Source organism: Natator depressus, chromosome 10, assembly GCF_965152275.1.
Source record: "Natator depressus isolate rNatDep1 chromosome 10, rNatDep2.hap1, whole genome shotgun sequence".
Lineage (NCBI taxonomy): Eukaryota > Metazoa > Chordata > Testudines > Cheloniidae > Natator > Natator depressus.
In genome coordinates, this window is record NC_134243.1 from 8,946,684 (window position 1) to 8,959,174 (window position 12,491).

The 12,491-nt window shown below is 44.3% G+C and overlaps 1 protein-coding gene across 1 annotated transcript in view; it reads right to left on the reverse strand.

The window, feature by feature from the left end:
- Positions 1–1,581: 1,581 nt before the first annotated feature.
- The window catches only part of MYH16 (myosin heavy chain 16), a 46,116-nt gene continuing 35,206 nt past the window's right edge, over positions 1,582–12,491 (reverse strand). Inside the window, exons 34-43 of the mRNA XM_074964568.1 lie at positions 11,175–11,391; positions 9,810–9,946; positions 9,554–9,657; positions 8,495–8,687; positions 7,105–7,308; positions 5,260–5,385; positions 3,840–4,010; positions 3,061–3,261; positions 2,353–2,582; positions 1,582–1,865 (exon numbers count right to left, since the gene is read on the reverse strand). Coding sequence (XP_074820669.1) covers positions 2,379–2,582; positions 3,061–3,261; positions 3,840–4,010; positions 5,260–5,385; positions 7,105–7,308; positions 8,495–8,687; positions 9,554–9,657; positions 9,810–9,946; positions 11,175–11,391 — 1,557 coding nt within the window. The 3' untranslated portion in view covers positions 1,582–1,865; positions 2,353–2,378. The remainder of the gene's footprint in view (positions 1,866–2,352; positions 2,583–3,060; positions 3,262–3,839; positions 4,011–5,259; positions 5,386–7,104; positions 7,309–8,494; positions 8,688–9,553; positions 9,658–9,809; positions 9,947–11,174; positions 11,392–12,491) is intronic.

Below are 12,491 nucleotides of genomic sequence, written 5' to 3' on the forward strand. Positions count from 1 at the left end.
AACTGGACACTATACTCCACATGAGACCGTATAATATTCCAGTGCAAAGTAGAGTGGCACTATTAATTCCCGTGTCTTACATACAACGCTCCTGTTACTAAACCCAAGAATATTATTTTCCCTTTTTGCAAGAGCATCACACTGATGACTCAAATTCAATTTGTGATCCCCTATAACTCCCAGATCCTTTTCAGCGGTACTACCGCCAAGTCAGTAATTCCCCATTTTGTAGTTGTGATTTGATTTGTCCTTCCTAAGTGAAGAACTTTGCGCTTGTCTTTAGTGAATTTGATCTTGTTGATTTCAGACCAATTCTCCATTTGTCAAGCTTGTTTTGAATTGTAATCCTGTCCTCCAAAGTGTTTGCAACCCCTCCCAGTTTGACGTCATCTGCAAACTTTAAAAGCATTATCCAAGTCATTAATGAAAATATTGACTTGTACCACACCCAGGACCTGTGGGACCCCACTAAATACACCCTCCCTGTTTAATAGCAACACATTGATAACTACTCTTTGAATAGGGTTTTTAAAATCAGTTGTGCACCTACCTTATAGTAATTTAATCTAGAGCAGAGTTTCCTAGTTTTCTTATGAGAATGTCATATGGGATTGTGTCAAAAGCCTCACTAAAGTCCAGATATATCATGTCTACAGCTTCCCCCTTGTCCCCTAAACCAGTAATCCTGTCAAAGAAGGAAATCCGGTTCGTTTGGCATTGATTTGTTCTTGACAAATCCTCCAGCTGTTTCTTGGAACTGCCACTGTCCCCTGCCCCACGGCTACTGGAGCTGGGTCTGAACGTGTTCAGCCACCTTTGCTTCCGCCTCCCTTAGCTGCACAAATCTCTGATCCCAAGCATCACAAATTTTAACCCATTGTCATAAGGGCCTGTATCATACAGACACACAACGCTGTATTTGTTCACCCCAAGGGAGCGTGTGCTAGTACATAGTAGTGTCTGGGTTGGAGACACTGATTGTCCAAAGCCATGTGCTGATCGGCTGGGCCTTTTTGTTGATGTCACAAAACTGCCCCCAACAGTGCATGGCTGGGACCTCATCACCAAAAGGATCTGGAAAATCTCTACAGCCCTTATGTTAAATGAGCAAAGGAAATGCTGTGTGAGTCCTCGTACATTGGGATTTTAAAGAAGCCATGGCCTAGGACTTCATAGGTGTCAGTGTGATGTGTACCATAGCAACTTAGAGCAATAGCAGGGACAGAACTTAAATCCTGGCTCTCCAAAACCATGGGTGAAAGGAGAACCTGCTTTGAACTGTTAAACGCATTAGAGGACCCATGACACACAGCTGAGAAATTCTGACCAGTAAAGGGAACTGGTACACATGCACACTAGCCAACATGGTTCAGTGCTGCTGAATTTAGTTTAAAAATGTTTTTTTGGACAGGAGGTCTCAGTGACTCAAATTGTCATCCTACAAACATAGACAATCCAGCAGCATCTCCAAGTTTATTTCCCATACAGTAAGCTTTATTAAGACTATGCATTAAGACTATTAGTGTGAGGAATTATTTACGAGACAGCCCACAGAGGCTTTACACCTTCCGTCCTTGACATGAAAAATGTAAAATCCACATTAAAACAGACCCATTTCAACTGATAACAGCCAGACCTATATGATTTTGTGGTTTAATCCAGTCGGGGGAAGTACTGGTTTCAAGCTCTCCAGTGATGAGAACACACAGATCATTCTTTTCCCCTCAGAGATACACGTACATTCTTTGTTTCCATCTCTCTCTCCCTATGTGGGCGTCTTCTTGATGGCTCTAGACTGCTATTTTCAATTCATCGCTAGGGTAGCAATCTTGCAGTGGGCAGCTATTGGGAAGATGTGTGTCACCCTGGAAGGAAAGAGACATTGAAGTTGGATTGCAATAGCAACTTCTTTATCTTTTAAAGCCTCCCTAGGGAGGAGAGGAAGAGGTGAGAAATGCTACAATATCCATGTACACATCCACTGGAACCTACTGATGCTCAGACTGGGCCAATATTTCCTTTAATAGGGCCAAATCCTGACCTCTCCGGGCCAAGTATATTGGTTTTGAGCATAGGTTCTACTTGAGGGCTATGGAAGGGACAGAAACCCCACTGTCTGAGCTAAAAAACTACAATGGAGCCTTTGCATGATTCTAAGGCTGTAACAGCATCTACAACCATCACAGTCCTCTTCAACTTCAAAATTCCTCTTCCCACATAAGCAGAGCCGTGCAGAATGGCCCCGTCACCATTCACAGCAAATTCAGTGAGTCACCCAGGGTCAGTACTGCATGGGTGTTTCCGAATCCACCCCAGTACCCTGTCTGAAAAAGGCAAGGCATGCAGCCCTACCAGCTGCAGGTTCCGAGCATAGGTGTCTATTCCCCAGATGCGGACTTGGAAGCAGAAGACTTCGACACTTGGATGATCTCCACAGAGGTGAATCCTTTGCTCGCTGAGACACGGTGCCTGGTGCGCAATTTGTTTAGAGCCGATTCAGCCATTCCAGCCCTTTCCTCTGCATCATCCAGCTCGTGCACCGTCTTTCTGTACTTTGCAATGCTCTGGTTAGCCTGCTCCTCCTGGGGACATGAGAAGATTTGGCTTATTTTTTTTAAGTCTTTATATTAGACCACACCAGCACAAAATGGCTCTGACCTGTATTCCTTCAATACAACCAACCAGGCAAAGTGTATAGTAAACTGTTGGACCGGGAATAAATACATTTTACACACACATCCCCCCAGATATTGGAGGCAACTTGTGAGGGCAGCCAAAGGACTGCAAGAGGTTGAGATGACAACATGTATTAATCTGATTTTTTGCAAAGGATAAGGCAGGTGGATGTTTAGGTGGCTTTCTTTTTATAGATACATTGGGGCCTGTATTATCAATGATGGCAGGAAAAGGGAGCATAAAACAGGAGCCTGATGACTGGAGGTGCTAATGCTACCGATGAACACGTATTTCAGGTTATGTTTCTTCTGAAGATGCAACATATGTGGTAGATATTATTGTGTGTGCGCACAAGACAGGAGGGTTACAGTCTGGGGTACATACGGCCTCCTCAATTTGTCTCTTGTAAATCTTCAGCTTGTTCTGCAGCTTCTCCACAAGCTCCTGCATGCGCTGGTTGGTTTTGTGGTCCTCGTCTGTTTGGAAGATCAGCTCTTTCAGGCGGCGTTCATTCTTGTGCAGACTTTTCACCGTCTCCACATGACGCTTCTGTTCGGAATCTAGCTCCGTTTCCAGTTCCTTAATCTGAAAAGGAGGTAAAAACCCAGCAGGGTACGTTAGTACTGATTGTGTTTAGCATGATGGACGTGGAGATCTGGAGTCACGCTAAGAATCTGGAAAGTGGTTTTGTGGCTTTTATTTACTGACTATGGGGTATTCCAGTTGCAATAGATATGAAAAGAATCCCAATGAGATATATCACTGGCTCCAATAGGACCTTGTGTGAACTGGGGCCAGGAGGACCCAGGTGGGATCTACGACAGAGAGATGGCTTGCTAATGATAATATGCCCTAGTGTTATAGCCAAGGACATTTAGGATCCAACCAGACATGGCATACGACACAGAGGAGCAGCAGTGACCTTTCTTTGCATTGCAGTCGGCTGAGTATGGCCTGGGTGGATTTTAATGTATCTAGAATATATTTTGCTATTATTTTCTCTTTAATTTAGTTTAATCTATCTGGGATACATTGGCCCTTTAATAAAAACATTCCTTTTCTTTTCAAATATTTCTCCCGAGTACTAAAGCTCTGGTCAGGGAAGTGTTGGACAGTGGTGTTGGAAGAATGTTTTTTGAGTAGACCTATCCAGTTTTTCTTACCCGGGTCTCAAGTTTCATGATCATACGTTTTCCTCCTTTCAGGGCCAACTGCTCAGCCTCTTCCATCTTGACTTGCAGGTCTTTTATTGTGATTTCATAGTTCTTTTTGATCTTTTCCAGGTGCATGCAGTGATCCTGCTCCTGATGCAGCTCTTCTGCCATGCGGGAAGCCTAAAAGGAGGGTAAGAAACAGCTTGTCAGCACAGACTATTTATACTGAGCATTGGAAGCTAGGATATTTAGACCTGATGTCCATATGCTGCCATATGGCGAATTTTGCAGGATCTAGAAGTCTGTTCTATGTATCACAGTTTGCCTCTCTAATGGAAAGGCTCCCGTTGACTTCAGTGGGCTTTGGATCAGGCCTCAAGCTAGGAGATTTTCACTTGCTTACTATCACAGGGTTATAGTATAAGATATTACCCATCCCTCTTATTCAATGAGCAATTTCTGCCTATAGACAATCCAGTGCTTATGCTTTCCATTCTCCCCTAGGAAGAAGAGAGATTAGAACATACCATAGGGTATGTCTACACTAAAAACATAAGTCAACCTATATTAGATCAACTTACAGCCCCCGCAATAATTACTGCAGTGGTGCATATCCAGACTACCCTCCTTGGATTGGTGGTGCACGTCCTCACCAGGAGCGTCTCCATCAACCTAAGAGGGGCAGTGTGGGGAGCTGAGAGCTTCTCCCCCCCATGTCCACTCCCCTCCAGAAGCCAGACAGCCTTGTCAATTTCACAGCACAGAGCCATGAAATTGACTAATAGCCAAGGTTCAGAGCTGGGAGCAGGAGGCAGCCCCTGGGAGCAGGGTCCAGCCTGGGCTTCTTGCCCTGGATTCTGGATGAGGGTGCTGTATGAACAAGCAGTAGCTGAGAGCATAAAGAAGGCAGAATGTTCAGCCTCTTTTCAGGAGGAAATACTGAGCATTAACTCTACAGCTATCTATGGAATTTCTAAGGTGTCAATTGTTAAGTGCCAACTGAGAAATTTACTCAACAGTGGCCACTCTTCTGCTCTCCATGAAAATTATGAATAGCATTGACTGGCTACGGAAGGAAGGTGTCCAGTCTTTGGTTGGAAGCATGATAGTTTCAATGTTAAGTCTTGAGGAAAGCGGGGACAAAACAGAAGGGGAAATGGAGGAGCTTCCCAGGGCACCATTAGTAATGCTGAAGATCCCTTCCCTAGCAAGGGGACAGAACAGAAGTAGATTTCTCCAAATCTTTTTTTTGCCATATTGGTGGACAGATGAGCTGATGTATGTGCAGCCCTTTGGGAATGGGAAATGTTAGATAAGTGCAAAGATTCATCAATAACAATGCACTTCAAAATTGAGCAGTGTAGGAAAGAGCAGATTATACAACCCCCAGGCTTCTAGGGACCATCACTGAGGGCTGGGTGCAACTTACATCAGCCATGGCTTTCTTGGCTCGCTCATCGGCCGCTCGGAACTCGCTGATCATCTCCTCATGTTCGCTTGTAATGCGCATAAGATCAGACTCCAGTTTGCGCTTTATCACCAGCAGGCTTTGGTTCTGGAGAGAGGAGGGAAGACTCAGTGACCCAGCGTAGCTTTGCGGGCTCTAAATAGATCTTTGAGCAGATGACTTGGCACTTCGCTGGCTTGAAACTAGGGATGCATTTGACCCTGTATGTTTATTTTACTTTTATATCACCAAGATTTTCCTTGGAAACCAAAATCTTGTATCATGTGTTATATCCCTTTGTCTACCAAAGTCTTTCATTTTAATCCTGCTTCACTGTATTTGTGTGTGTGCGTGTGTATTATTATTTCAAAGTTATATTGCAGTAGCATCCAGACGTTTTCGTCTATAGTTACTCTACACACACAGAGAATTGCTGTGCAAAGAACTTACAGCCTGTATGTATCTCTTGCCTCATGGGAAATCTGAAAATCCTACATCTAATCACAATGTTTGCCAATGGGTATAGTTTTAGATTTTTTGTAAGGAGCCCAAATGCTAAGACAATTATTCCTAGAAACATTACTAAATAACCAAACAAATGCATTGTATAGACTTCCAAGATCGTCAGTACTATAGCATCAAGTCTATGTACCACAATACTGTAGAGCAGGGGTAGTCAATAGCACGGGCCAAATCTGGACCAGCAGACACTTTTGAATGGTCCCTGAAATCTTTTTATTTATTATTATTATTGTATTGTTATTTTTTATTATTTTCTCTGGAGTCTAAACCTTGATTATACCTTGACCAAAAAATTTGGACCTTGACAAAAAATAATTGACTACCCCTGCTGTAAAGTACAATGCAAGCACTGTGCAATATTAGTTCTGTATAACAAGCAAGCATCAGGAAGACTATGGGACATAAATACAGCACTTTAGCTGCCGAAAATTTAGCCTTTGAGCATCAGTTACAAGTAAATGTATTAGTTATATTTTTTATGTCTCTGATAAAAAGTGGTATTTACATCTCAGATTAGATGAACAAAGTCCCATCATCATCTCAGTATGCAAATGCTTCTCTCTATTATTAGTCCTTTCCAACAGTTTATCTTGTAGACCTTCCCCCTCTTTGGAAATCCTTACCACATTTAGTCCATCCTTTATGGAAAAGGCCTAGAGCATGTAATAAATAATGATAAACCATCTCTAGAATTTTGAAACCAGCGCACAGAATCCTATAGCAGGATATCATTTTCTTTGCATTCTGTAGGATGGTTTAAAATTTCAATCAAATGGATCTCACTCTTCATTAAATTCTAGGGGTAAAATCCTGACACCAGTGAAGCCGATGGCAAAATTCACATTGACTTCAGTGGAGCCAGCATTTCACCCTATAGATTTTTACAGTGGCATTTTCAAAAGCACTCAGCATTGTCCTAACTCTGCTCCCACTGGCGACAATGGATCATAGACTTGGGCCAACGCTGAGCATTCTTGAATATCCCATCCTTAGTGTAATATCCATAGAACCTTCTTGGTATAGTTCATCGTAAATTCTATAGGACTTTCCCCATAAGGAATAATATCATATTTAATCCTTTATGGGTCGAATCCTGCAATCCTTACTCAGGCTGCCACTGAAGTTGCTGGGAGTTTTGCGGCTAGATTTGGCTCTAATAAAATCAATCTGATTTTTATTTATTCTTTCATAACATTTTCTTTTTACAGCACAGTACATTCTCATCAAGCACAACAGACTTTTAATGCCAGCAGCAGAGCAAACAGTATAATGACCCAGTATCAACAGCGTGGAATTTGTTTTCACCTGGACATTGATTTCGTTATGCCTCTCAGTGATCTCTATCAGCTCCTGCTCCAGGAGTTTGCGAGAGCGCTCGCTGCTCTCCAGGCCAGTGCGCATTTCTTCCAGCTCTGTCTGTGTCAGGCTGAGGCGGCGTTCCTGGAGGTTGTATTGTTCCCGGAGCTCCTCGTGCTGGCGAGCATCTTCATCCATCTGAATCTGAAGGTCCTGAAGGCAAAAGAGGCATCAGTATGATTAAGAAGCATGCAGAGGAAGCTGTGAGGTACAAGAAGGCCCACCCAGTAGCTCTGTGTTATCTCCTTTTTTTTAAAAAGGGACATTGTTCAGTTAAAAATCCTGATGTCTGATTCTGAGGCCACTTATGCCTGCTTTATACCAGTGCAACTTCTTTGACCTCAGTGGAGTTACTCCTGGTTTGCACCAGTGTCAAAAAGCAAAATAAGGCCCATGTATTTAAAAATGAAAACAAATGTGCCTTTCAATGCTGTTACAACACCTTAGGTCAGCGGTTCTCAAACTGTGGGTCGGGACCCCATTTTAATGGGGTCTCCAGGGCTGACTTAGACTTGCTGGGGCCTGGGGCCAAAGCCGAAGCCCGAGCCCCACTACCTGGGGCTGAGGCTAAAACCCAAGGGCATTGGGGCTCAGATAACAGGCCCCTTACCTGGGACTGAAGCCCTTGGGCTTCAACTTTGGGCCCCCCACCCACCCAGGGGGCAGGGCTCGGATGGGCTCAGGCTTCTGGCCCCCCTCCTGGGGTCGTGTAGTAATTTTTGTTGTCAGAAGGGGGTCGCGGTGCAATGAAGTTTGAGAACCCATGTCTTAGGTTATTAGAGTCAGATCCTCAGCTGTGGTGACACCAGTTTACACCAGCTGAGGATCTGGCCTTTAAAATTATTTTATTTTATTTTTTAATCTAAATTTGGTTTGCCCTTTTTATGCTGTTTGTATCCTTTTTGCAGTTCTCTGAGCTTGGACAAAGAAAACAGACTGGTAAGTGTCACTTTTCATTTCAGTTGATTTCTCATCAATTTCACTTTCAGGTTCTCCCTGGAGTGATGAAGCACTGTTTGGTTTGCAAACACTGCAGGCAATGTCTATTAAAAACAAAACTGTTTTCATTGCAGTTTTTTGGTCTGAGGTTTTGTAAAAGCCTGTGCGCCTGGTTCTTCTCTCACAATAATTGTACCCCATTGATTTGGATGAAGTTATTCCTGATTTACATCCGATTTAGATCCTTTGCTTACAAAACCTGAATTTGGGGGCAAGTGTGACCTGACAGAGTCTCTCTAAACAAGGTTGTATATTCCACTTCCTAGAGTTATTGTATGTAAAAAGATGTAACTGGATGGAATTTTCCTTTCAGGGTCCTACTTCCTCCTCTCCAGTTTACCTTGATCTGCTGCTGCAGTTTTTTCAGTGTCTTGACAAGCTCGCTGTTGTTCCTGTTGGCGTGATCCAGCTGGATTTCCATTTCATTCAGATCCGTCTCCATCTTCTTCTTGAGCCTGAGTGCTTCAGCACGCCCCTTAGCCTCCATCTCCAGACTTGACTGCAGAGACTCAATTGCACGCTGATGATTTTTCCTGCGGATTCCAATGAAGCACAAGTTGTATCATTCTGTTACACTTGAGTCCAGTCCAGCCTTTGGCGTTAGATGGGTAAAACCAAGGGATTGTTCATGAAATAATAAAAAGGGATCATTGCAGAAACTGTCTGAAAATGGGACTCTAAACCCTGGCAGCCACATTGATCCCACACACTTTGCTTCTTAGAGTACGTCATACTAATAAGTATAGATTTGAAATCGACCAAAACTTCTCCCATGTGGTAGCTAAGCACTGGAAATAATCCCAAGCGTTTAATGGGATAATTGTGGTTTATCATTTTTCCCTGAGATACAATATTTTTTATCTTTTGTGAACATTAGAACTCTAAGGATTGCTAGGCTGGCTCAGAGCCGAGGTCCATCTAGTCCAATATTCTGTCTCCAACACTAGCCAGCAGCATAAGCCTCAGAGGAAGGTGTAGGAACCCTGGTTGTGGGATAATCTGCCTCCCATATGAGGTCTCATCATACTCTCTAATAGAGACTGGCCTAAGTTCTGAAGCAGAATCTGTTCTGATAGTAACTAAGACGTGTATTATGAGCCAGATTTTGTTCTTAGTTATGCAGTGCAACACCTTGGACTTCAGTGACACCACGCAGCTGTAACGGACAGCTGGATTTGACCCAGAACCTCCTACAATCACCTGCTTCTTAATGTTAAGACAAGATCCCCCGGTAATACAGCCACTAGATCAGGTCAAATCCAACAGATCACCCAAGCAAATGTGGGCTTCTTTCATGGAATGAAAGAATATTCATACTGGGAACCTTACACCTCCTCAGTGCATATTGAGTCAAAAAGCTCTGAGTGTCTGTATCTTTGAGCACTTAGATATTCCATACCTTGTAGCTTCAAATTCCTCTTCCTTCTCATGGATTCTTCTGTCAATGTCAGCTTTCACCTGAGCTAGTTCAAGCTGAATACGGATCAGTTTGCTTTCTTCAACCTGCCAGCAAACATACAAGAGAGGTGTGAGTGAATGGCTTTTAAGAGGTAAAATCTATATAATTTATCTGCTGGAAATATGACCAGCATGTTATGTACTAGTCTGATGTGTCCCCCTCATGTGTAGTTGCCAGAATTGGATATAATTATTACCTCCAGGGAAGACTCTGCTTCCTCTAGAGCCATCTGCAGTTCATCCTTCTCAACCTCCAGCTTCTTCTTTATCTTCTGTAGCTCATGTACACTTCTCCCTCCCTCACCCAACTGGTCAATCAGATCCTTAATCTCCTCTGAGGAAGAAAAATGGAGATTTCATGTGATGGGTGTGTTCCAGGACTGGGAACTTTTAACAAGTGCCACCCGTACTCATCCTTTGAAAGAAAATGGCTTGAGATAGTTCCAGTCAAGTGATCAACAATTTGTAGCAAGAGAGATTTCAATTAGATAGTAGGAAAAACTTTCTCACTATAAGGATAGTTAAGCAGTGGAATAGGTTACCAAAGGAGGTTTTGGAATCTCCATCATTGGAGATTTTTAAGAACAGGCTAGACAAATATCTGTCAGGGATGGTCTAGGTGTACTTTGTCCTGTCTCAGCACCCGGGACTGGACTAGATGACCTCTCAAGGTTCCTTCCAGCCCTACATTTCTATGACTCTCCTTCCAATCAGTTGGGCTTTGCTTTCATTTCTAAATGTTACTCTGGGTTTCTAAATGAACCCTGCTGGCAGCCTGTGGTCAGGGAGATGAAAAAGAGAAACCCATTAAGCCATGAGAAATACTCCACAATCTTTCTCCACTTCTTCCTCCCGTCTCTCAAATGGCTGCTCTTCCTAAGTGAAAACAAGACTCCACGCTGTCTGGGCTCTGTGCCAGCCACTGTAGGCTGAAGCAAAGGATGGAGGGGGTGGGGAGCATCAGGGCTGTGCCACTGAGTCCATCATTATATATTTTCTGTGGGCCACACTGCCAGAGGGTCATAGCTCCTCCCAAATATTCATGGAGTTATCCTCATAATACCCCTGTCAGGAAGGTCAGTGTCATTTGCCCCATTTTACAGACGGGGAAAAATGAAGCAAAGAGAGCTTCCAAGTCTCATGTATCCTAGTTGATTGTTTTAACCACTAGTTCATCATTCCCTTTTATCTTGTTCTCGTGATGATAATCCCCCCCAAGGGATGCACAGGGGTCATGGCCCCTACTTTAGACCAGTGGCCACCAAGAGGCAACTGACCTGCAGCACAATCTTCCTGTCTCCTGAGCCCCTCTTGTTCCCCCCCCCACTATACATTTACCTATGTTACTTTCACAATTTACTTTGTGTTTGTGTGTTGGGAGGTGTCAGTGGGTTGGTGAATTGCACCCCAAGAGCAGAATTTGGCCCATCATTTGGAATGTCATCAGAAATACATTCACAAAGAGAATGTATCAGCTGGGAGAAGCTACAGTCCATCATTCGGTGTAAACTGGGGGCTTTGGGAACGTGTGGGGGTTGTTTTTACATGGAAGCAGTGCTTACCCTGGAGGGTCTTGTTTTCCTTCTTAACAGATTCCAGATGCTCTAGGGCTTCCTCATAGACAGTCTTGAGCTTGAAGTTTTCAGTCATGTACATGCGGCAATCCTTTTGGGAATTGTCCAGCTCCACCTGCAGCTCTTCGCATTTCTGCTGCCACTCCGCCAGCATCTTATCAAAGGCCCTTTGCTTCTTGTCCAGGGCAGCACAAGCAGCATTGGCCTGGAAGCAGAAAGCCAAGCATTCACTGCAGACAAGTTTTTCTTTACACATCGCTTCTGTGTGTGTCCTGCCAGCTAGTCACGGTTAAATTGGCGGCAGCTCTGGTGACTGGCAGAGTTCCTCATAGTCATTCTGAATGGATGGTTAAAATATTTGCTTGGCTTTCTTTCCCTGCTGTTAGGAATTTGGCAAGACCACCAAGTTGCTTTCAGCGTGATGGCCTCCCTCAATTCTGTGGTTATAAGGGAGCAAATGTTTCCCATTTCAGACATATCGCGTACAGATGTGCTGTTAAGAATTTGTGTGGTCGACTACTGTGGCTCTTTTGAAAGCATTTTGGCTTCAGTTGCAAACAAGATGCTATCCAAGGTAATTTTAGATTTTGTTAAACTGAATCACCATAAAAGGAAAAGGATAACAGTGTATTTTTCTTTCCTGGAGCTTTATGGCTTTTAATCATGAATACGCTTTGCATTCTTACTATCCAAAGATGAGCTTCATTAGAGGGAAATTATAGCAAAACACCCATTTGCCCCAGTGATGTAACCATGGGCAGCGCATATCGTAGGCTGAGGGAGGCTGTGCCTCCCCAAACAGCCCAGAGTGGCCCCGTCCAGAAGGCCCCCTCCTGCTTGGCCTTCCCTCTTGGCCCCAGCCCAGGCAGGCTGGCTGCTCCTCTTCAGGGAATAGGGTTGCCAATTTTGGTTAGATATATTCTTGGAGATTTAATCACATGACATAATCTTTAATTAAAGATTAATTTTTAATTCCTGGAGACTCCAGGCCAATCCTGAAGGGTTGGCAAGTCTATGGGAAGTGGGCTGGGGCAAGGGTGGCCATGGCTGGGACTTGGGGTGGCTGGGGTCAACCAGCATTAGGGGGCCCCCAGGTGTTGGGGCTGCACCACCCAGTGCTGGCGGGGGGGAACTCCTGGGGCTGGGACTGCCCACCCTGTGCTGAGGGGGCAGGCTGGGGGGCTGCGCACCACCCCCCCAGCATGCTGGGGTGGGGGTTGGGGGGGCTTGGCGGCCACGGAGGTGGCTCTGGGCTCCGTTAGGGGAAGGAGGGTGGGAGGGGCTAGCCTTCCCAAGCTGGCGAGT